This window comes from Bicyclus anynana, chromosome 1 (genome assembly GCF_947172395.1).
Source record: "Bicyclus anynana chromosome 1, ilBicAnyn1.1, whole genome shotgun sequence".
Classification (NCBI taxonomy): Eukaryota; Metazoa; Arthropoda; class Insecta; order Lepidoptera; family Nymphalidae; genus Bicyclus; species Bicyclus anynana.
Window position 1 is genome coordinate 2,282,616 of NC_069083.1, and position 21,377 is coordinate 2,303,992.

A 21,377-nucleotide genomic window follows, 5' to 3' on the forward strand; every position below is an offset into this window, starting at 1 on the left:
TTGTCGCGGAACAAAAATCAAGAAACAAAACGCGAACTGGCGCGCGAAGCTAGGTATAATACCTGATACTATTCTTCACTCATGTTTTGCAATATTTGCGCTCATGAATTCGCGCGCGATTCGCATGAATTTGTTTCAAATGTAGAGCAGGTATAAAGGTAGTAGACATAAATTCTAATGAAAATAATAGCCCTATCAATGAGAATGGTAAATGGACTTCTCATGCATTTCCCATCAAATTAGCAATCATTTACGACCCCCTAATGCTCTCTGTCATTAGACAGCAATTAATCAACTAAGCGAAAAATGAGAGATCAATAAAAACCGTTTTCTATAGGTGCTTAATATTCATGATTCGTGAGATTTAAATGTAAGAAATAAGTACATTTCTTCCTAAACTAACAATGCAAAGTATTTCTTTATAAATAATCTAAAGAGGAATGATTTGATTGTTTGCTTGCATTGAATGTGACCTATTTAAAAAATTCTATCACCATTAGAAACCTACATTAACTTTGATAAAAAAAAAATCCCTGTATTCCCACGGGAAAAGGAACTATGCGGGAGAAACCTCTTAGCGCCTGCTAGTTTGTCATATAAGATAGTGCTTGGTAAATGTATAGATGATTATCCACTGCATATATGGCAATCCATATATTTTTAGACAAGATAGATGTATTTCCTGACTACTAACTGAAAATTTATCATCTTTATCAGCCATTGGACGTTCACTGCTAGACATGGGCCTCTTTTAAGGATTTCCAAACATCAGCCTTGACCTGCCTACATCAAGTGACTCCCTGTAACCTGCATATGTCATCCATACACCTAGAGTAGTCAATCACACTGAACTTTCCATCAGAATATCATCATTTCAGCACCATGGAATCTCAACAACAATGAAATCAGCACTTTAAACTATGTACACCTTTTGCCACTTCAGCCTAGTAATCTCAATGACTTTGATCTTTCTGATTTAATCTTGTAAAGTCTAGTACCCAATATAGGTTGCTACATGGTTGACTCTGAGCCTTCTTATGAGGCCCATAGTTACCACAAAGTAGTAGAGCAGTGTTTTGTTGACTCCCCACCAGGTGGATTGAGGACATCAAGAGGGTTTCAAGGATATGCTGGATGCTAGCGGCATGAGTCCATTAGTGGATGTCTCATCCTTAACAACCCATACTCAGCATACTGTTGAGGCCTTAGTTCACCACGCTGGCCTAAAGCAGGTTAGTAGACTTCACATACATAGAGAAGTAAGAAAATTTTCAGGTATGCAGGTTGCCTCACAATGTTTTTCCTTCACGGTTTGAGACACATGATATATCTTAAAATGCACAGATACACACTATATCTATTGGGTGTTAATGATGATGTTGATGAAATAGTAGAGGGCAACTAAAGCCATAGGATTTGATATTTTCTTTACAGCTTGAGCTGATTTAAAAATTATGAGAAAATTTTCGAGGCTCAATAAATCCAGTTATGATACCAAAATAAAAAATAAGTCTTTAGAATTGATTCCTACCAGATTATTGTTGTACCCACTAAAAAAAGATTGTCTAAAAGGATAGTATTTTTGGTGTTAAGTAGAACACCATAATTATTATCCTATAATTAATAATCAAACACCAACATCTAGTTATCAAGGCATAAACTACAAATGACTACTCTGCCCATCCATTTAAATCATAAAATATTGATTTAACAGATTCTATTTTATATATTATATAAAATAGAATCTGTATATAATAACAGATTATAACAGATTCAGAGAATCTCAATCAAAATACATTTAAATCTTAGTTTAGTAAAGACAAGTACAACTATGTGTAGATTTACTTTTATTTTTCTTTTTCTCTACCACTGGTTTGGATGACAGGTTCTGCTGAGAAGAGCCAACAATAAACATAAGATTTGCTCTTTTAAAAATACATGAATTTCACTGAAGCATAGTAATGTATCTATGACATTTAGCCTATAAAGTTACCGTTCGTAATTTTTTTTTAGATTTAAGTAATCTATATCTAACAATTTGTTTGCAAAAAATATAAGAGATTTTGAAACTAAACTACTACAGATCTTATTTTAATAACTTTACAACAGTTTAATCCAGCATATTTAAATCTTGAAGAAAACACCTGAACTTTATATTTTGTGCTAAGCTTTTGAAAAGTTCGAAAGCCATCTATTTAATTGGATGTCGTTTTCATGAAGGGTGACCTATTTTGAGCTTTATGAAAACAGTTGCAAAATATCTTTAATTGATAAATATGTGTCATAAAATTTAGAAATATTTTTAAAATATGAAATTAAGGTACATAAATTAAAGTTATTTTGTAATATCGATCGATTGTTGTGTCAGACTGCGTGTTATAAAACTAGAACTTACTTTGTGAAGCACCGGTGATGATTTCCCTCTTACGCAACGTTTTAGCACTTGTTTTAAAGATTAATTAACTTTTATTAACAAAAGCACTTGCACACGATTAAGTTCTAATTTTAAAAGTTCTTGTTTTCGACGAACACAAAACAGAAATATTCGCGAACAAAAAACAGCTACAGCAACGCCACCATTCGAAGAAATGTGGAAACAATTTTTGACATTGTTATTTTTTTATTAAACTCAACTCGTTGGACTCTTGTAGTTTCAACTACGTTGGATTCTTGTCTTTTGAGACTTCATTGAAGTATCATTAATGCATTGAAGTATCAATCAAAAATAGATTTTTATAACAAGTTTCGTTTGCGATAACTCGTAATAATTTTGCTGAAATGTGTATTGTGTATCAAAGAGCCTCGTGAAGGTCAGCTGTAGTGGCATTGCAAATCTTTTAATTTATAAAGCGTTGCAACGGCACGATTACCACAAAATATAACAATATCAATGCTAGGATATCATTGATATTAAAAGTCACATTCATCAGCGAGACTTTATCGATGGATCTTTAATTTTTGAGTTCATTTGTTATAATCATGGAATATAATATCACTCCAAGGTTCCATTTAAAATAGTTAACTTGGTTATAAACTAATTCAAATAAAACAAAGTGAATCGAAATAATATTTTTATTTTAAAAATCTCTTTGGTTCTCCTTTACATACAGGCGACCTTGCAGACTTGGCAATACAATGTCTCTCCTTTACATACATTCCCTGTAGAAAGTTGTATTAAAAAAAATATCCGGAAGTAAGAAAACCATTCGCGTGCCACATTTATTTCTTCAACACAATTTATGTAGTACATGAAATCAGTTCATTCATTTTTTGTTAAATGGCGGTCTTTTTTTCTGGTTAGGCTAGTAAGTTTCGTTAAAGTTTAATTGAATGAAAACTTGTAAAAGTCCAGAATTTTCGTTCAATTAAACTATCAATTATTTACTGTTTTAACTCTACATTAAACTATATTATGAGCAAATGTAGAGCAAATTTAAATTTATCTAAATCTTAATCTACCTAATACTAAAAATAAATACTCCACAATAGGCATCACAATTCATTATGAGTGTCTTTGTAGGCCTAACGTGAATTTACGACATACGTACATACATTTTGTCGACCAATAGCGGAAAACAGAGGGCGATATATTCGACTCTCGCTCTTGGTAGACAATATAATATATGTGGTTTTTCTCTTCACATGTTGACGTATGCTAGGTCTACTGATGATATGGTCCCAATAAATCTTAACTTATATTAAATATAAATAGCTTAACAATTATTATAATATCTTGTACAAAAATATCTCTACTATAAATAACAAACTCCACTAACAAACACTCAGTCTATGAATTACTAAAATGTTCGCATATACTATGAATTACTAAAATGTTCTGAATATATATTTGTAAATAAGTATATATATTTACAAATATATATTCAGAGGCACAATTATCCGCCCAATTTAATATACTCGCATCCTATTAAAGTGGGCGGATAATTGTGCCTCTGAGTATTCTCGCCAAAGAAATATCTCGTTGAGCAGTATACAAAACCTTTTATTTTATTTGAGACAAGTTAACCTTTAAATCTCATCAGTCAAATGTTGATTAGATGACAGCTACCACCTGAGATCAGGCCTGAGAATCAGCGCCGGATTAGCCATAGGGTGGGTAGCATTTGCTACAGGCCCCGTGTTCAGACGGGGGCCCCGCGCACGAAAATAAATATATGAAGGTAAATATTATTTTACAGTATTTTGGTGGGCAATATGGACATTTTTTTTTGCTAACTTATCAAATGAAAGAGCATCTTATGAGGATCATTATGAAATGAATAGCTTTTGAGTTATTCAATGATATACACGTATATACACGTATACTCATACTGTTCATGATTGATTCAAACTTGAATCTCTGAAGTAATAAACCTATAATTTTGAAAAAAAAAAGCAGAACATAGATAGATTGTAGATTTCAGGAAAATTTTCAAATATTTAAATATGAAGGTCACTTTTGACGGTAACGATCGAATTTGAACCTAAAAGGGCCCCCCTGCTTAAGTTTGCTACAGGCCCCGCGCTAGTTTAATCTGGCACTGCTGAGAACTGCTATTTATTAGGTGAGAAGTATAAAAACTTTCCTATCAAGCGAAATCTACGCCTGTGTCAAGTAGATCTCTTATAAGTACTGTAGCCTTCCGCGGCAGTATACGTAGGAGATGTCCCAGGAACAGCAAATGTTTGGGGACTGATGATTCAGGATAGTTGCGACGAACGCTGTCTAAAATTGAGTCGGCAGCTTTTTCTGGTGTTATTGTTCCGAAGTAGCTTGGGATCCTGAAAACAAAAACAATTATGTCTTATTTGATGAAGCAGCAAAAAGAAATTAATCGTCACCCAAATTTTAATCGTGATCATGGGTGAGTACCGTCAGCATGGAAACCGCTTTTTAATTCGATGTCGCAAGCAAGCTTGGAGCAAGATACTGTTAGTTCAGTCTGTTTACAGGATAGGTCAAATCAAGATGACATCTTGAACCGTCGGAGAGTATAACGGAACCTTCACTCCCCACCCCTAAACCCTTCTTGATACGCCACGTCGCAGTTTCGATCATACCGCGTCGCAAGGACCAGCTCATGACTTAGGGCACAGTATGAGTTCCAAACTAGTCGGGCATACTCCGACGTTGTGTCACGTGAGTTTTAGCCGTGTTTCATAATAAATTAATATATGTGTATTAGCGGACGCCAGAGTTATTTAACTCAAAAATTAATTTTTTGAGTAATTTTTTGGGTTTAGTGTGGTTTATAACTTACGTAGGACAATGTAAGTTATAAATCACACTAAATATTTGCCAAACCGACAGAAATGATCGCGATAGCCAAAAGGAGGCATGGCGGTTTCGACTCCCGTCGCGTCCGCAATTCTGAAATATAGTCCTTGTTTAATTAAAATCTATGATTTGACTCTGGTACACGTTAAAGAGACCAGATTTATGTCATAGATACAATTTAGTATTTAATCTAATTACCCAGTGAATATGACAACAGCAATCTAACCTTCACCAATGACTAAACAGATTAGCCGATTAGATATGCTAAGCCAAAAGGAGTAGGTATTCCGTTTCTTATCAATTAACTGTCAGTATCCTACAGGATGTTTAAAATCTAGCATAGGCATAATGATGCCACAGGAATTTATACTCATTTAGATTATAAAAAAATGTGTAGTTTTTTACGAATATACAGTTATCTATACTAATATTATAAAGCTGAAGAGTTTGTTTGTTTGTTTGTTTGATTGAACGCGCTAATCTCTGGAACTACTGGTCTGATTTGAAAAATTCTTTCAGTGTTAGATAGCCCATTTATCAAGGAAGGCTATAGGCTTATTATCCCTGTATTCCTACGGGAACGGGAACCACGCGGGTGAAACCGCGCGGCGTCAGCTAGTTTTTAATATTCAGTAGGTATTCTAAAATAATGTTTATTATATTTAAAGGATATAAAATGTCATAGCTGAACTTTTTAATATGACGCATATTACTTGTTTTTATTTTTCAAGCAAATATATTGATGTATGATAGGTAATAACACATTTTTATAATATTGGTACACTGCCATAGTCTGATACAAGTAGGTATGTATATGGCACATTAATATAGTTTGGTAAAACATTTAAGAAGTATCATCAGGCTGTTCCCGGAGAATAAAATGGTAACTGCCATTAAGCGTGTTTTAATATTATTACATTTTTGGGATCTACAGGTGTTAATACATCTACTCAATTTTATTCGTAATTTGTATGCAGTTATTTACGAAGTTACAAAATGATTTGTTTTCGATATTCTTTTATTTGTAGCTTTATTATTAGATACATCTATTTTTTTATTTTTTTTTTATATGTAATTTCTGCGACATGGCGATCTGCTCATAGGCAATAAGCCATTCATTTATCTGATATCATCATATCATTTAATGTTTTCTTTGAGAGCTATTTTGCTGCAGATTCCCTGTCAGCAGCTCTCCCTTTGGCTTGTTATGGAAATCTGTTCCACAGGTCGGGAATGCTGTGTCTTTGTAGCCGAGCAAAACGGAGTCCACCCTCGCGACTCAGAGCCCGTGCAAGCTCATTTGTGTGAATTGTCAGTCTCTCCTGATACCTCAGGCTGCACTGGGATATTTCTTCACGTACTGTTTTTATGTCAATGTCGTGGTACATGTATTTATTGCTGATACATCGCGGGATGCCAAACATTGTTCTTAGTGCTTTATTTTGGAATCTTTCTAGTATTTCAATATTTGAATTACTGGCCGTTCCCCACAGCTGTATGCCGTACCTCCAGATCGGTTTTAGCACTGCTTTATATATCAGCATTTTGTTTGTGTTTATAAGTTGCGAGTGTCGTCCTAGTAGCCAGCTGTAAGAACGTAGCTTGCCATCCAATTGTTTTCTCTTTGTCCAAATATGTTTTAGCCATGTCAGTCTTCTATCCAAATGTAATCCTAGATACTTAGCATCGTCTTCCTGAGGTATCATTTTGTCGTTTAGTTTAACAGGGGGACAGGATTCTCTCCTGAGTGTGAATGTGACGTGGACAGATTTATTTTCATTAGCTTTTATTTTCCACTGTTTGAACCACTTTTCTATTTCCCTTAGGTGATTCTGTAGCAAAAACGAAGCTGTAGAAGGGTTTGAATGTGAGCATAACAAGGCCGTGTCATCAGCGTATGTCGCTATTGATGTGGAATCGTTTGTTGGGACATCGGCAGTGAAGATTAGATATAATACAGGGCCCAGTATGCTACCTTGGGGAACTCCGGAATTGATTTCATAAAGTTTAGAGCAGTCGTTATTAAATTTAACTTGATAACTCCTTTTATCCAGGTATGACTTTAAAATGGCAAGAAAACTGTGTGGTAGCATCTTTTTTAGCTTAAAGATGAGGCCTTCGTGCCATACCTTATCAAATGCTTGGCTAATATCTAAGCTCTATTCTAAGCTTCTGCTAATGATATCAACGATTCGGTGAACTTGTTCCACAGTGCCATGCTTTTCGCGGAATCCGAACTGATGGTTTGGCAACACTGTACTCAAATGTTCCTTCATTCGATTAAGGAGTATTCGCTCGAAAAGCTTTCCAATAACTGGCAATAGGCTGATAGGTCTATACGAGGATGCCTTTTGTGGTGGTTTCCCAGGTTTAGCTATCATTATTACCTGAGCTATCTTCCATTGACCAGGAAAGTGTTCAAATCTTATGCAGGCATTAAAAATGTGTCCCAGTTTCATTATTCCTTTGAATGGAAGTTTCTTCAGAAGTGTGGCGTCAATTTGGTCATATCCAGGTGCTTTACCCTCCTGAAGTAACTTCATTTCTTCGAATACTTCTTTAGGGCTAATATTTTTTAAGGGCATACACATTTGATTCGCTGTTCCTAGGTATTCTCTGATTTTTATGTCATGTTCATGGCAACCCTCAGTGAGCGGTTGAAAAACAGTGAATAAATGTTCAGCGAATGTTATAGCCTTCTCTAAATCAGTTCTAGCCCATCCGCCTTTATTATAGATTAGATACATCTATGTGTTTGTCAATATAACTTGATGAAAGCTAAATAATAAGCTTTCATTTGAGCTATAGTCTATTAATTTGTGAACAATCATCAAAAACCGGTTTTTTATTTTTCCTAAAAAATAACTTTTTTGCAATTACGGTTTTGTTGTGCGAGAACGGCGATCTATAAGTGATTGCTAAGACACCATTCATTTGGTAAACAAGTTTCAAAGCCACACACCTCCCTCTGTATTACCCTAAATAATTCAACAATACATTTCTGCTGTGCTGACGTCATTCAGCTTTTCGCACACATAGGCGTTCTGTTTACTTACTACTACACATTATATTCAAAGCAAAACCTGTCATTGAATTTATAAAAATGTCTTCCAAAAGTAAAATTAAACTTACTTCATTCTCAATTCTGAACTGTCTTCAACAATAAAAGGGTAGATATGCATGAGTGTTACATGAACTCCGGTAATCTTATTCACTCTCAGATCTTCCATAAGAGACTCAGCAAGGCCCTGGACAGCGAACTGAGCTACACTCAGGGGCTTTTGGTGCTTGATGTAGCTCAGGCCAGCTACTGAGGTCAGAGCCACAATGTGCCCATGGTTCTTCACTTTCATATCTTCCATGAAGTTGTCTATTATCTGCAAAGAAAATGTTACTTTATTATTCATGAGGTAATGCTGTATTTAGTCTGATTGCAGAGATGGGATTTTTTTTATTTCCCTTTGGTGTACTCCAGTAATATGACTTTTACTATTATTTTTATTTTCTTATGAGCAACCTTAGTCTAACTTCATCATTATCAACCCACTTTCGGCTCACTGCTGAGCTCGAGTATCCTCTTAGAATGAGAGGGGTTAGGCCAATAGTCCACCACGCTGGCCCAATGCGGATTGGCAGACTTCAGACATGGAGAGAATTAAGAAAATTCTCTGGTATGCAGGTTTCCTCACGATGTTTTTCCTTTACCGTTTGAGTGATATTTAATTTCTTAAAATGCACTCAACTCAAAAGTTGGGTGCATGCCTCGGACCGGATTTGAATCCACACCCTCCGAAATCAGAGGCCGAGGTACACTAGGCACATAAGTCTAACTTATATATTGTCAATAATATGAATGATATATGTATGTAATAGTATTTAATACATGTTGTTTACTATAATATTCCATTTACAATATCATTAGATGTGCGTGTGCCCTCTAAAGTTGCCTGTAGGCATAGATTGAGCACTAAGCCATATCTCGTGGCGAGAGACATATCGTCGACCAATAGCTACGGAATCGAAAATATTGTTGTATCATCCCATCGCAAGAGAATGCGATATTCTCGTTTCCGCCGCTGTTGGTCAACAATATATATCTTTCTCTAGTACGAGATATCTCCTGGCACACACTCTTTCTTATTGAAATCTTACCCCTTCAATAGGCCTAGGGGAGAGGAAGGAATTAATATTTTATTTAATGGAAAATTGGGCTTTACTGACAGACACAACAAGACCCAGTGTACTATTTATTACTTACCCAAAAATAAGATGTTAGCGTAAGATCCAAAGTGTCATGAATATCCTGCGGTGGCTCAGTCATCAGGGACCTGGGGCTTGGTATACCGCAGCAATAGAACACCATGCTGACAAAACCGAGCTCATTCTTTATCTGCTTGGCTAAATTGTCTACATTTTTCTTTTTCGTGATGTCACAGATATAGCTGAGAGCTGCACCACCATTTCCTTTGATGTATGCAACTGTTTTGGTGTTATTCACTTCGTTATTGTCGACACAGATCACTTTTGCATTGAGCTGAGCTAGTTTTATGGCTATTTCACGTCCAACACCTCTGCCTGCACCAACCACCTGTAAAAATGAGAATACTGAATAAAATTTCAGTTATTTATTACACTTTTATATTACATAATTGCCTATTGGGTTCTGTAGTTTGTTAATATGTCTTTTAACCCTGAGATTATGATTTCATAACAAGCATAATAAGTCAAGTCTTAGATATAATAATTCAAGTATTAGATATACATACTGTTACTAGTTGACCCAGCAAACATTGTTTTGCCTTAAAAATATGTGGGGTGGGTCACCCTTACCATTTAGGGGTGTGAAATATAGATGTTGGATGTCTCTCAAACTTACCTGATATGCACACAAAATTTCATAAAAATCAGTCCAGCCGTGTCGGAAGAATTTAGTAATAATCACCGCAACATATGAATTTTATATATTAGATGTACTTGTGATCTAATCACTGTGTTAAAATTAAATATAATAATACAAGAAGATAGTAAGTAGTGTATACTAACATCCTATGGAAAACAAACTCTCAATTTTATTTAGAACAAAGCACTGATAGGCATGATAACACCAACATGATTTATCATAGAGCAACATAAAATACATGCAGTGTAATAGTAGTAGATGCAACATAAATATAATTTTTTATACACTAAATAGGCTAGTACTTGCCTACAATAAATCTTGGTGGATAGCAACATAAGATCTAGATTGAGGCATTTGCCTAAAAAATGCCATTCGCTTGTTTTGAAGGTGCAATAAATGAATCTTGGCCTACTTGAACACCAAAAAGGTATATTACAACTAAGTAATTGAATGTACTGAAAATGTAAATGTATGTCTGGCCTCGTCAGACGTCCCCTCTATAAGTATATATAAGTAATTGAATGTAACTATAATTGTACATAATCTAATAAAAAATATTTTTTAATTTTAAGCTTTTGCCTAAAAGTGTATATAGTAAGTACTCCTTGTCTTTTACACAACAATATACTGAAAAAATATAAATAAACATAATATATAAATTATATCTTACCAGGGCCATTTCATTTTCAACAGATTTCTTTGGTGGAGGACTGAACACTTCATAGACAGCTTGCAGTATTGCATACATAGCATTTATGATCACCCACATAGTGTCAACCATCAAAACACACAAAGAATAACCTCTTAACAGCATTTTGAATGGAAACATTGGGTTCAGTACATTGCTCAGTATCCTGCTTGCCAAGGATGCCTGGAAAAAATGAAAAATTGATAAAAACATACATACACATAGGACCTCCCCCTTTTTTAAACTTGGTTAAAAATTAAAAATAAATGTAATAGTTTTAGCCTAAATTTCAATAGCTCAATGGTATAGAGGTTTTAGACAACATTTCTGATGCAGATAATGACTTGGTTTACAACACACTTACTAATTTAAAGGAGATTAAAATATGTTTTTTTTTTAATATCATATTTTAGTTTGTCTTTTCTTCAAAAGTATATTAAGTACTGAATTATTTTATTTTTTATAATAATGTTTATGCAATTGTACTTAAATTAATAAAAATATACGTAAAATGCATAACTTAATTATGATTTATGTTGAAGAATACTTACCATTACCAAACAAATTACAATGCACTTTAAGGACTTCTATTGATCTAAAAGGAAAAGTAAAATACTTGAAAAATCATATATTTAGAAAGCTACCATTTGCTACTACATTATTAAAGCTAAAAATAATTTCAGTTACCATGCAATATAATGTATTAAAATATGCAATCTACTAAACAGCGAAAAAATTATATTGTTATTAAAACTGATAATTAAAATGTTTTTTGTATAATATACACATACCCTACATTAAAAATTAAAATACAAGCATTAAAAATACCTGCATATAGCAGCTCAAGCATAGTATACAGGACAGTGTACGATAATTATTAGGCAAGTTCAAATTCAAGTGCATATAAAAGGCTGATAATTACTATATCAGTTTAAATCACGATAATAAGAGAGATAAACCTAAACCAAAGTCAAATACAAATAACAAACCTCGTGTGGCCACTGGCTACTGATGACCTATGCTAATCGCCGTATGACAAAGAATGCTAGTTTAAAAATCTCCTAAATTAAATTACTTATTAGTTAATTTTTTGTATAATTAAACTAATACGACACCAATAACCAAAGTCCAAAAATTAACAATAATCAATAAACATTTCGTGCATTTTTTTAAAGCATCAATCCAAAATCCAAGAATCAGCTGTTCTTGACTTGTTCACTTCACTCATCACTGTCACAAACAGTCACAAACGTCAAATGAAGATCACTATCAGTGGCAATCGTCATCAACTGTCAAGTCAAGCCGAATTCATTTTTTTCGAATGAACGGTGAAACCAAACATAGCCGAAAGGCAAAATGACATTGAATCTTCGTGGAGGGAGAATGGTATTCTTTTTCTTAGTGAATCTTAGATACATAGATAAGGTCTTTGACATAGATAGGTACCTAATTTGATAGTTGAAGATTGAATAGTGATAATTTTAAGTTTATTATCTATTGTTTACTTTATGATTTGATTTATCTACAATCTATGGTTAAATTAAATGTCAAATTGTCAAATGGTATTTGTTTTGTTTTTATAAATATACCTATTATTTTTACAACTTTTTAAAAATCAAGATAGTTTTTACTTTTCGTGAGTTTTTCGTTTTCCGCAATCAAATAGAAATATATTACAATTAAGAATATTTAAATTGTTAAATTTGGATGGCCCATAGCCGCTTTTGTGAATTTGTGAACTCGAACTTGTCAATTTTGATATGTTTTGAAAACAAAAAGAAATTTTTGAGGAAAATAGTCCGGACTAGTTAAAAAAATTGAAATAAAGCAAAATAATGGCATTTGTATATCAAAGCGACCCTGATCTGGAAGCGAAAGCAAAAAAAGGTATGAATTTCAAATTACATTTGTCTCATGCTATGCTTAAAAAATGTCTTGTGGTTGTTGTATTGGCCACCCTACTTGGTCCTCCGCCTTCCATTGACGGCCGCATGGCGCAGTGGGTAGTAACCCTGATTTCTGTATCCTCGGCAGTGGGTTCGATTCCCACAAGTGGAAAAATATTTGCGATGCTTGCTTACTTTAGGCTAGACTGTCTATATTTATTCATATTCCGTCCGTAAATGGCTGTATGGCGGTGTCAAGTAACAGATACTCAAAAAGACTAGTTTTTGAGAATATTGACGACACAAAACCCTCCCATGTACCTACCTAAAGATCAAAATAAAGAACCTCTGTCTTCAAAGTTGTGTAAAAAAAGTTTAATAGTTATACAATTTTTTTTAACTTAGGATTCTATAACTTCACAGTCCAGGTGTCAAGGTCATCATGTGACAGAGAGAAAATCTTTGGGCCTGGTAGCAAAGCCTTGCTCTGCTTGTAAAAAAAGCTTAACAATATGTAATAAATTTTCAGCTGCAGAACGCATATCAGAGAACATGCACATAGTAGCCAATGAGCCGTCATTGGCATTGTACAGATTGCAGGAGCATGTCAGGAAAGCACTGCCACCCATGGTCGAGAGGAGAGTTGAGGTCACGAAGCTGCAGCATGAACTGCAAGGAAGGTGTTATGATGTGGAGTATGCTTTGAGGTAAGCTATTCTTTTTTTATTAGAGCTCTTTATAATATTAGTAAAGATATGCTCACACTTGACACAATTAAACCTGATGGAATGCAATACAGCAGTAGTAGTAAATAGGAGCATGCTTACATAGTAAATGTGTATTCATTGTATATAAAGTTACTTAAATACACAAAAATGGCTAAACAGATTCTATACAGTAGGTACAAAATGCTCAAAAAGTATTGAACAGATGCACACAGTTTTCACCAAAGGATGAATGGTATTTATGTTGAAATTGAAATATTTAGAGTCAACAAGCACTTTTAAAAAATCATTTTTGACTTTTTGTAAAGACTCTATCAACAGTTTGGAAGGCAGGTTCTGCTGAAAAGAGCATGCATGAAACTTAACAGTTGCTCATTGAAAAAAAACCATTTTAGGCATACAGAGTTTAAAAAAGCCTCAATAGCTCAACAGTAAGAGTGGTTGGATTCATCACTGAGGGGTGGTGGTTCGATCCCTGCTCTGTTGGTCTATTGTCGTACCCACTCCTAGCACAGTCTTTCCCAAGGAAAGGTCTGGGAATATTGGTCATATTTAAAAATATGACAAATATTCTTTTTGAAAAGAGTGGCTATGTTCTAGTGATATACAAAATACCTACATTATGCTACAAATATTTTATTTACTTGCATTTCAGTGCAGTGAAGTCAATGGACGCAGCGGCCACAAGTTTCAACAACATCCAGGAAATGCTGAAGCAGTCAATATTTTTAAAACAACAGTTAAAGTATGAGGAAGCACGGCGAAATAAAAAAGATACCAACTCTGTGTACAAACGTCTCTCTGCGCACATAGTGCTCGACCTCCCGGACTTGTCCGACTTCTCCATGATCAGGGAAACTACCAACAGGTTAGAGAATATCATGACACAAGCGCGAGGATCCAACGCAGAGCTACACAGGTCTCATACTACTCTGCATTAGTAACTTTTGAGATTATCTAGAAGTCATCAAAACAGCTAGACTATTCTGAACGATATTTTAATAACTCGCAAGAGCGAGTTTCGAATCCACCTCTATCTCTCTCTGTTTAACACGATACTATAGAATGAGAAAGATAGCGGTGAATTCGAAATTCGCACTTGCGAGTTATACAAAACATTGTTAGAGAATAGCCGTGCTGGTGCCTGTATTAACTTTCTGTAGCAAGCAACATTTAATATCCGTTTTAGTCTAAAAAGTATAGTTACTAGTTAAATTTTAAACCTTATTCACCCTAGATCTGTATTTCTGAAAATTCATTAAAATCAGTTCAGGGGCTTAAGCGTGAAACATTAAAGACATGCAGACCTATACTTTCAAGAATTACCTATACTTTCATCATAAGCAGAACCACAAAACTGAAGTATGATGAGTATGATTATTTAATAATTGAGGGTAGAACTAAGATAAAATTTACACTTTTGCAGTGGCGCCTCAAAAGTGATTTATCTTTTTCATACAGAAATGATTTCTATAGGACACAGTGTGTGGGCATTGTAAACTATCATTTGTCATTGCTTTTGCATTTCTTATAGTTGGATGCAATCTTTATGACTTTTCCGAACATCGTCCGTTAAGCTGAGCAATACAAGATTTTAGGTATCACCTGTTGCGTAGGGACACAGCGGGCAGGGCATCACCCCGCGCGCAACTGATATTTTATAAATATTTTCGATGTGTGAGTTTATCTCATCCTCCTCAAAAATAAACAGACAATTTTGTTGGTGAATTTGAAGTCAAGTCCAATAGAAGGTAATTGGACTGAGTATCCACATATCAGTGAGGTGACCTCGGTCACCTCATGAATGACCTACGCGTAAATACGGCTTGTTTCGGAGATGTCACAAAGATTGCGTCAGACTATACTTACAGGACCTGTGATAGCTAGACATACCGCATTTTATAATTTTTGGAAGTCTGTCAGCCTACCATAGGTAAGTATGGTAGTCAGCTATAGAGCATCGACTATGGTGGCTTTGTAGGTTAGCAGGTTTCAAGGGTCTCTTAAGATTTTCCTCAACACAATCTGAAAAAGCATGTCTCTTTAAAGGTCTTTAGCGACGATTTTCCACGAAGCTAAGATTCTAGCGACTGGAGACATAATTCCTCATGATATCTTGTAGGAAATATCACAAAATTACAGTTTACACTTGCACAATTGAGGATTTGGACCCTTGAAACCTGCAACCTTTCAAAGTCTATGCCAGAATTCCATAATTGGCTACCCTGCTTACTCGGACCTATGGTAGAAGCATAAGTTTACAAACTTGGTCTTCATAAAATGTGGTTTATCTGAGTACCTACTGATGTCACTGGGTGAAATAATATTGGGCTAAGATCAGGTATAAGGAATATATACTTACCCTCATCCGTTATTTAGTAGTGATAAGAAATAAATGGTAGATAATACTCACAGTTACGTATTGTAAATAGGTTGCCTAGTTAAATTGCGACTAGACACATTTTTCATACAAAATCTAGGAAACCGTGAACTAAAAATGCAACTTAATATAGTTAAATTAAAATAAGTTTTCATTAACTTAAAATTAAAAAAAAAATACTACCCGACAGCAACTAACTAGGCAGCCTATTTGCAATGTGTCAATATGATTTTTTTCTATCATTTATTGAAAAAAAAAAATACTATCCGACAGCAACTAACTAGGCAGCCTATTTGCAATGTGTCAATGTGATTTTTCTCTATCATTTATTTTGCAACTCAAACAAATACTAGATGACGGTATATATTTCATAAACCTGATCTCATACTACTCCGGAGATCTCATACTATAGTCTGGCAAGTTAGTAGATGACACTCCGATGATATGCGGGTGACGGGGGGAAAAACTGCGCGGGTGTGAAATCGTGCGTGCGGGGAAGTGACGTGCATCAGTCGTGGGGTTTTCATTCATCGCTACACGCCCCCCGGCCTGCGCACAACATCGATAGTGTTACCAACGAAGTTTCCAAGCTATATAATGTGTTATCCGTCTTTCATTCGCACGCAATATATTGCTTGTCTTCATTCACAAAAACACCAATATGAGTAAATATTATGTGTATTTCTATAATAAATTATTATTACTAATGTAACAATGCTTATTACTAACAAAAATAAATTCAATTCTTGCGCAATAACTTAATATGCTTTTATTCAATTGCCTCACTTATTTGCCATTACTAACTTAAAGGCTTTGCTAAATTATTAGGTACTAAGGTACAACGATCTACTTGGAAAAAATTCTTAAATTAGACATCCATTTTCGAAACTTTATAAATGACTATACTTTATAAACGATTATAAATGACTAGCGGGCGCCCGCGACTTCGTCGGCGTACAAATCAATGTGTACTTTCAACCCCTATTGCACCACTAGGTGTTTAATTCGTATTTTTTTTATAATTTATGAATACATTTTTAAAACTGTAACTCTAAGAATGAAAGACTTTCCAAACAAACTTTCAACCCATATTTCACCTTCTTTTATTTTAGGGTCAAAAAGTGCCCTATCTTTTTCACCAAGGTCCCATTTACCATTAAACCAAAATTCCGCTTGATCAGCTTAGTCGCTTAGCTGTGAAAAGGTAACAGACAAACAGACTTTCTTTCGCATTTATAATATTAGTATTCATTTAGAACTAGGACATGCACACGACGTTGTCCGCGATATTGTTGATTAATTCATTGTATGTAAAGTTTCGAAAATGTCCGTCTATTAGCTTAATTGGCTTTTATGGGTACAATACATTTACATGACTAATCCATACAATCTGGCATGCACCAATTGTCGATCAGAGTAAGCAGTTGGAGGACAAAATTATATTAAAATATGAAATCAACAGAAATAACTTCTTGATCTGTTGTTAAGAACATGAAAAAATTAAAAATGCTGAAGTTTTTAAAAAAAATATATAAAATTCTGCATTGGCCCGATCTGGAAATCGAATTTATAATAACCTTTTAATTATAAACTAGGCTACACTAAATGTTGCCGCACACGGGTCACATACGACACAAACGCCTCTACAAGAAGCAAGAAGTGACCACAAAAGTAGCTGAAGCGCGCGACAGCTACTTGTGACCGGTGGTCGACACTTGTGGCTGCTACTTTTTTAACCCATACAATATACATGCAGCGTTTTTTGTCGGCGTTTAGTGGCCGGTGCGGGCCACAAGAAGCGAGCAGCGACGATTGTAGAATTTTCGGTCACCGGCGTCAACCGTGTCCATATAAAATGCATGAAAACTACAGGAAATATGCCAGCAGCGGCGTTTTGTGGTGGCTCCTATAGCTTATACCACGCTGTTCCAGTGCTGGTGGGCTCAATACACTACAACTTTTATGCTTATACTGACCTAATATCTGTTTATCTATTAAATATAACAGACCAAGGCAACTCTGTCAACTTTGTTATATGAAACCTTTGTTTAAAAGGCATAAGTCTATCCAACGCCTCCTTCTCTGGCACTGCTTTAGGTTTCCGTGGATAGAGGTATTTGCAACAGCAAGACTTTTCGTTTTCAGTGACGTTTTTGTGTCCAATATCAGACATCATGATAGAGTTATACACGTAGTCTATGGGTGTGGCTGTCACTATGTAGGAGTAAACTTGTTTGTTCTCCGCTTGTAGTTGTTCCATCTTCTCGAATATAGTGCCCCATGTCAAGTTTGGGTCTAACACTTGAACGTTGATTAGCACCTGAAAGAAATATGTATAAGACAATCAAGACACGCGTCAATTTTTAGCAAAGCAAACGGGACTATTGACTCCCTAATAATTTCAAATCTATTTAACATAAACACATGAAAGGACAACGGGTTCCAAAATATGTAACTATACTATTTACGAGTTCAAATATTAAATGGAGTGTAAAAGATTATGGTCTCTAGTTTACGATATTAAGGGTCACATTATTGTGGGGATTGTCCTCATTTTCAAAAATCGAGTCAGAGTCAAAATGTACAGTCTACAGTGGAAAGCGCTTGTCTAAACAACGGTGCCTATTCATTTTGTCTTGAAGATCGTACTTACATACGAGTAGGTAGGTACCTTGTGTAAAAACTGATGAACTCAAACGAAACGAATTATTACCTCTGACATATCATTAATGACAAAATTGTTGAAGTATTTCAAAAACATCTGTTCAACGTTGACATCATCCTTCAAATGCACAACCACGGTGTAGCCTTTGACGGTGTAGCGAGCGACGAGGTTGTCAACATGGTCAATGTCGAGGATGCAGCCTTTCATCAGGATCGCTAGCCGGTTGGTAACGGGCAAGTGGCTTTCAACGCTGAAAATCAAACAATATTCTGGTAATAAGCCTACATAAATCTGAAGGATATCGACGAACCTTTAGTGACCTTTTAGAACTGTTAGACTTCTTCAGCGTAGGCTTTTAAGGCGTTAGTTATTATTTCCTTCACCTAACTGAAAGTTGCTCATGATAATATAAAAAGGTAATCGGTAGGATAGAAACCTATAGGTAAGGATGTGGTTAGACGTGATTTACTTGACGAAATAATGAAAAAAAATCAAAATTTACGCACTTTTGCAAAGTCCAGTTTGACCAAGTAAGTATTTGTAGAGACTACCACTGGTTTGGAAGGCAGGTTCTGCTGAGCTGGCCAGATAAATTTATTCCATTTTAATCGCGCGCGGATTATACTCGACCTACACGAAGAAAGTCGGAGCTTCAACGATTGACCCGAAAACTAAATCTACGCGCAAACATAGCGCGTTAGACCGATTATTTATAGTACTTCTCCAAAACTGAAGTTCGAAGCTTCAACCCTAACCTTATTCTAAAGTAATGAGGGTTCCATTATTGATGACGGATGATTTACCTGGACGAACTAATCACAATGGCGTGTCCACGTTTTCTCAAGTTGTACAATATGTAGTACATAGCGCGTTGGACCGAGTATTTCTGGTAGGCCGTGTATTCGTCCAGCACGATCACGGGCGGAGCACCCACGGTGGCAGCCGCGAAGTTCAACCGAGTCAGGTCAGTAGAGCTGAGGTGTTCTATAATAGTATCCGCTTGACCGTGGAAACCTGGGTCATTATAGTAATTGAGACTAAGAAAAATACGGCAAAACTGTAAGGGTTCCTTGTGAACTACTAGTAGAATAGTTTCCCACTCACCGAGAGCATCAATATAGTTCATGACTTCGTGCCGTAAGTGCTTGCGAGGCACGCCGCGGATGAGAGCCAGCATCTCCAGTCCGCTGAACACCGTCATCCACAGCGGCAGAGGGTGGAGACCAGAACACAGTGCCACATTTTGGGCGTACTGCCGTCACATGGAAAGTTCGTTTTGATCAAAGACAAATCAGCGCAGCGCTTACAATTTAACCTGTAGCCATGTAACATAATATCCATTCTCTTTTTTATGAAAGACGGGCCCGCGCTTGATTACAATTAGGTAGGTACGCATGATGTAAAATAATAAAGAGGTCTAATTTTATTTTAATGAATTTTTAGTTAAAATTTTGGAATGGAGACCGATTTTACGTAGGTACGTATTGTGTATCTCGGAGATTCAATATTCCATGGGATTTGTGAAATTTCTAAATTTCTATTCTATTGTATTCTATTCTATTCTATTCCAAAATTAATATCACGTGTCTCAGACGGTGAAAGAAAAACATCGTGAGAAAACCTGCATCCCTGAGAATTTTCTTAATTCTCTAGTCTGCCAATCCGCATTGGACCAGTATAAGGGCAAGCCTAACCGCTCTCATTATGAGAGCAAACTTGTGCTTAACAGAGAGTCGATATGGATTGACTATGATGAATGATGATGAAAGAGTTTCACAAAATTGTACATACATGATGGGGATTACTGTTTAATCTCCATTTAGATAAACACCATAGATCGCCATCTGTTGTCATTTCATATCCTGCAAAATGAATTTTTAGCTATCACAAAAAAAGGCTAACTTACATATTTAATTAATCCTAGTCTAAATGCTACACATACAAATCATAACCTATTGCTTACCCGCTAGTATTTCACACAATCTCAGCCTTCCATGTTCTGCTAGACCCGAGATGCCCAAAACTTCTCCTTTTCCCACACCTAGGTGCACATTCTTTACAATATACTTCTCGAATCTTCTCTGAGAGATATTGCACGCTAAAAGATATTCGCCGAACGTGTCCACTCTGTCTTCTAAAATAATATAAGGGGAATAATAAAAATTCTAATTCGTCCTCTATCAGGCAATCAGAATCATATTTTCCACTAAAGGATGATATTACAATCCTCTATTATACATTCTTTATGCAACTTGGACCCTAGTATTAGTAATAATTAGCTCAGATTTAGGTATTTAAATTAGGCTTAGTTTACAAGCACTGTTGAAACGTCAGGTAATGTTATTAGATAATGGTGATAATTAAAATCCAAAACTTAAAATTAAAGTTACGGGGGGCTTCAACTCCTCAACTTCCTGGGATACTCTGGGGTACTCAAATCCTGGGATAAATCCTGAAAACTCCAAAATCAATTTAAGGAGACTCCGTAGAGTATCCTAAGTGTGAGAGAATACAGGACATTAAGTTTTATCAGGCATATTAGAGACTTGGTCGCTAACTATGGGCCTCATAAGAAAGCTCAGAGTCACACAGCGGGCGATGGAACGTTATGTATAGAATATCTCTGCATGATCGAATCAGAAATGAGGAGATCCGCAGAAGAACCAAAGTCACTGACATAGCTCAATGAGTTGTGAAGCTGAAGTGGCAATGGGCGGGGCACATAGTTCGAAGAGTCGGAGCTAGAAAGCGCAGTGTTGGTCGACCCCCACCGGTGGACTGACGACACTAAGCGAGTCGCAGGGATTCGCTGGATGCTGGTAGCTCAGTGTCGTGATGTTTGGAAGTCCCTACAAAGA

General features: G+C 35.7%; 2 protein-coding genes, 1 long non-coding RNA gene and 1 pseudogene across 6 annotated transcripts in view; 1 reads left to right on the forward strand and 3 right to left on the reverse strand.

Moving 5' to 3' along the window:
- LOC128198481 (uncharacterized) overlaps nt 1-2,580 on the reverse strand; it is a 108,636-nt gene extending 106,056 nt beyond the window's left edge. For all 3 annotated transcript variants that reach the window (XR_008251237.1, XR_008251236.1, XR_008251234.1), the window contains exon 1: nt 2,396-2,580. This is a non-coding gene — a long non-coding RNA (uncharacterized LOC128198481). The remainder of the gene's footprint in view (nt 1-2,395) is intronic.
- A 478-nt stretch (nt 2,581-3,058) lies between these two features.
- LOC112044410 (epidermal retinol dehydrogenase 2-like) lies at nt 3,059-12,112 on the reverse strand. 2 transcript variants are annotated; one of them, XM_024080251.2, is made up of 6 exons: nt 11,853-12,112; nt 11,415-11,458; nt 10,846-11,046; nt 9,534-9,863; nt 8,408-8,652; nt 3,059-4,779 (listed from the first exon to the last, which is right to left on the reverse strand). In XM_024080251.2, exons 2-6 carry the CDS (start codon nt 11,415-11,417, stop codon nt 4,587-4,589), a joined length of 972 nt encoding a protein of 323 aa, XP_023936019.2. In that variant the 5' UTR covers nt 11,418-11,458; nt 11,853-12,112; the 3' UTR covers nt 3,059-4,586. The 2 variants fall into 2 exon arrangements, with proteins under 2 accessions (XP_023936019.2, XP_023936022.2); XM_024080254.2 differs by lacking the exon at nt 11,415-11,458.
- Nucleotides 12,113-12,389: 277 nt separating this feature from the next.
- Nucleotides 12,390-18,041, forward strand: LOC112044421 (BLOC-1-related complex subunit 8 homolog). Its single transcript, XM_024080270.2, has 3 exons — nt 12,390-12,750; nt 13,279-13,456; nt 14,130-18,041. The coding sequence occupies exons 1-3, from the start codon at nt 12,699-12,701 to the stop codon at nt 14,413-14,415; spliced, it is 516 nt and encodes a 171-aa protein (XP_023936038.2). The 5' UTR covers nt 12,390-12,698; the 3' UTR covers nt 14,416-18,041.
- Nucleotides 17,842-21,377, reverse strand: part of LOC112044414 (uncharacterized) — a 23,145-nt pseudogene continuing 19,609 nt past the window's right edge.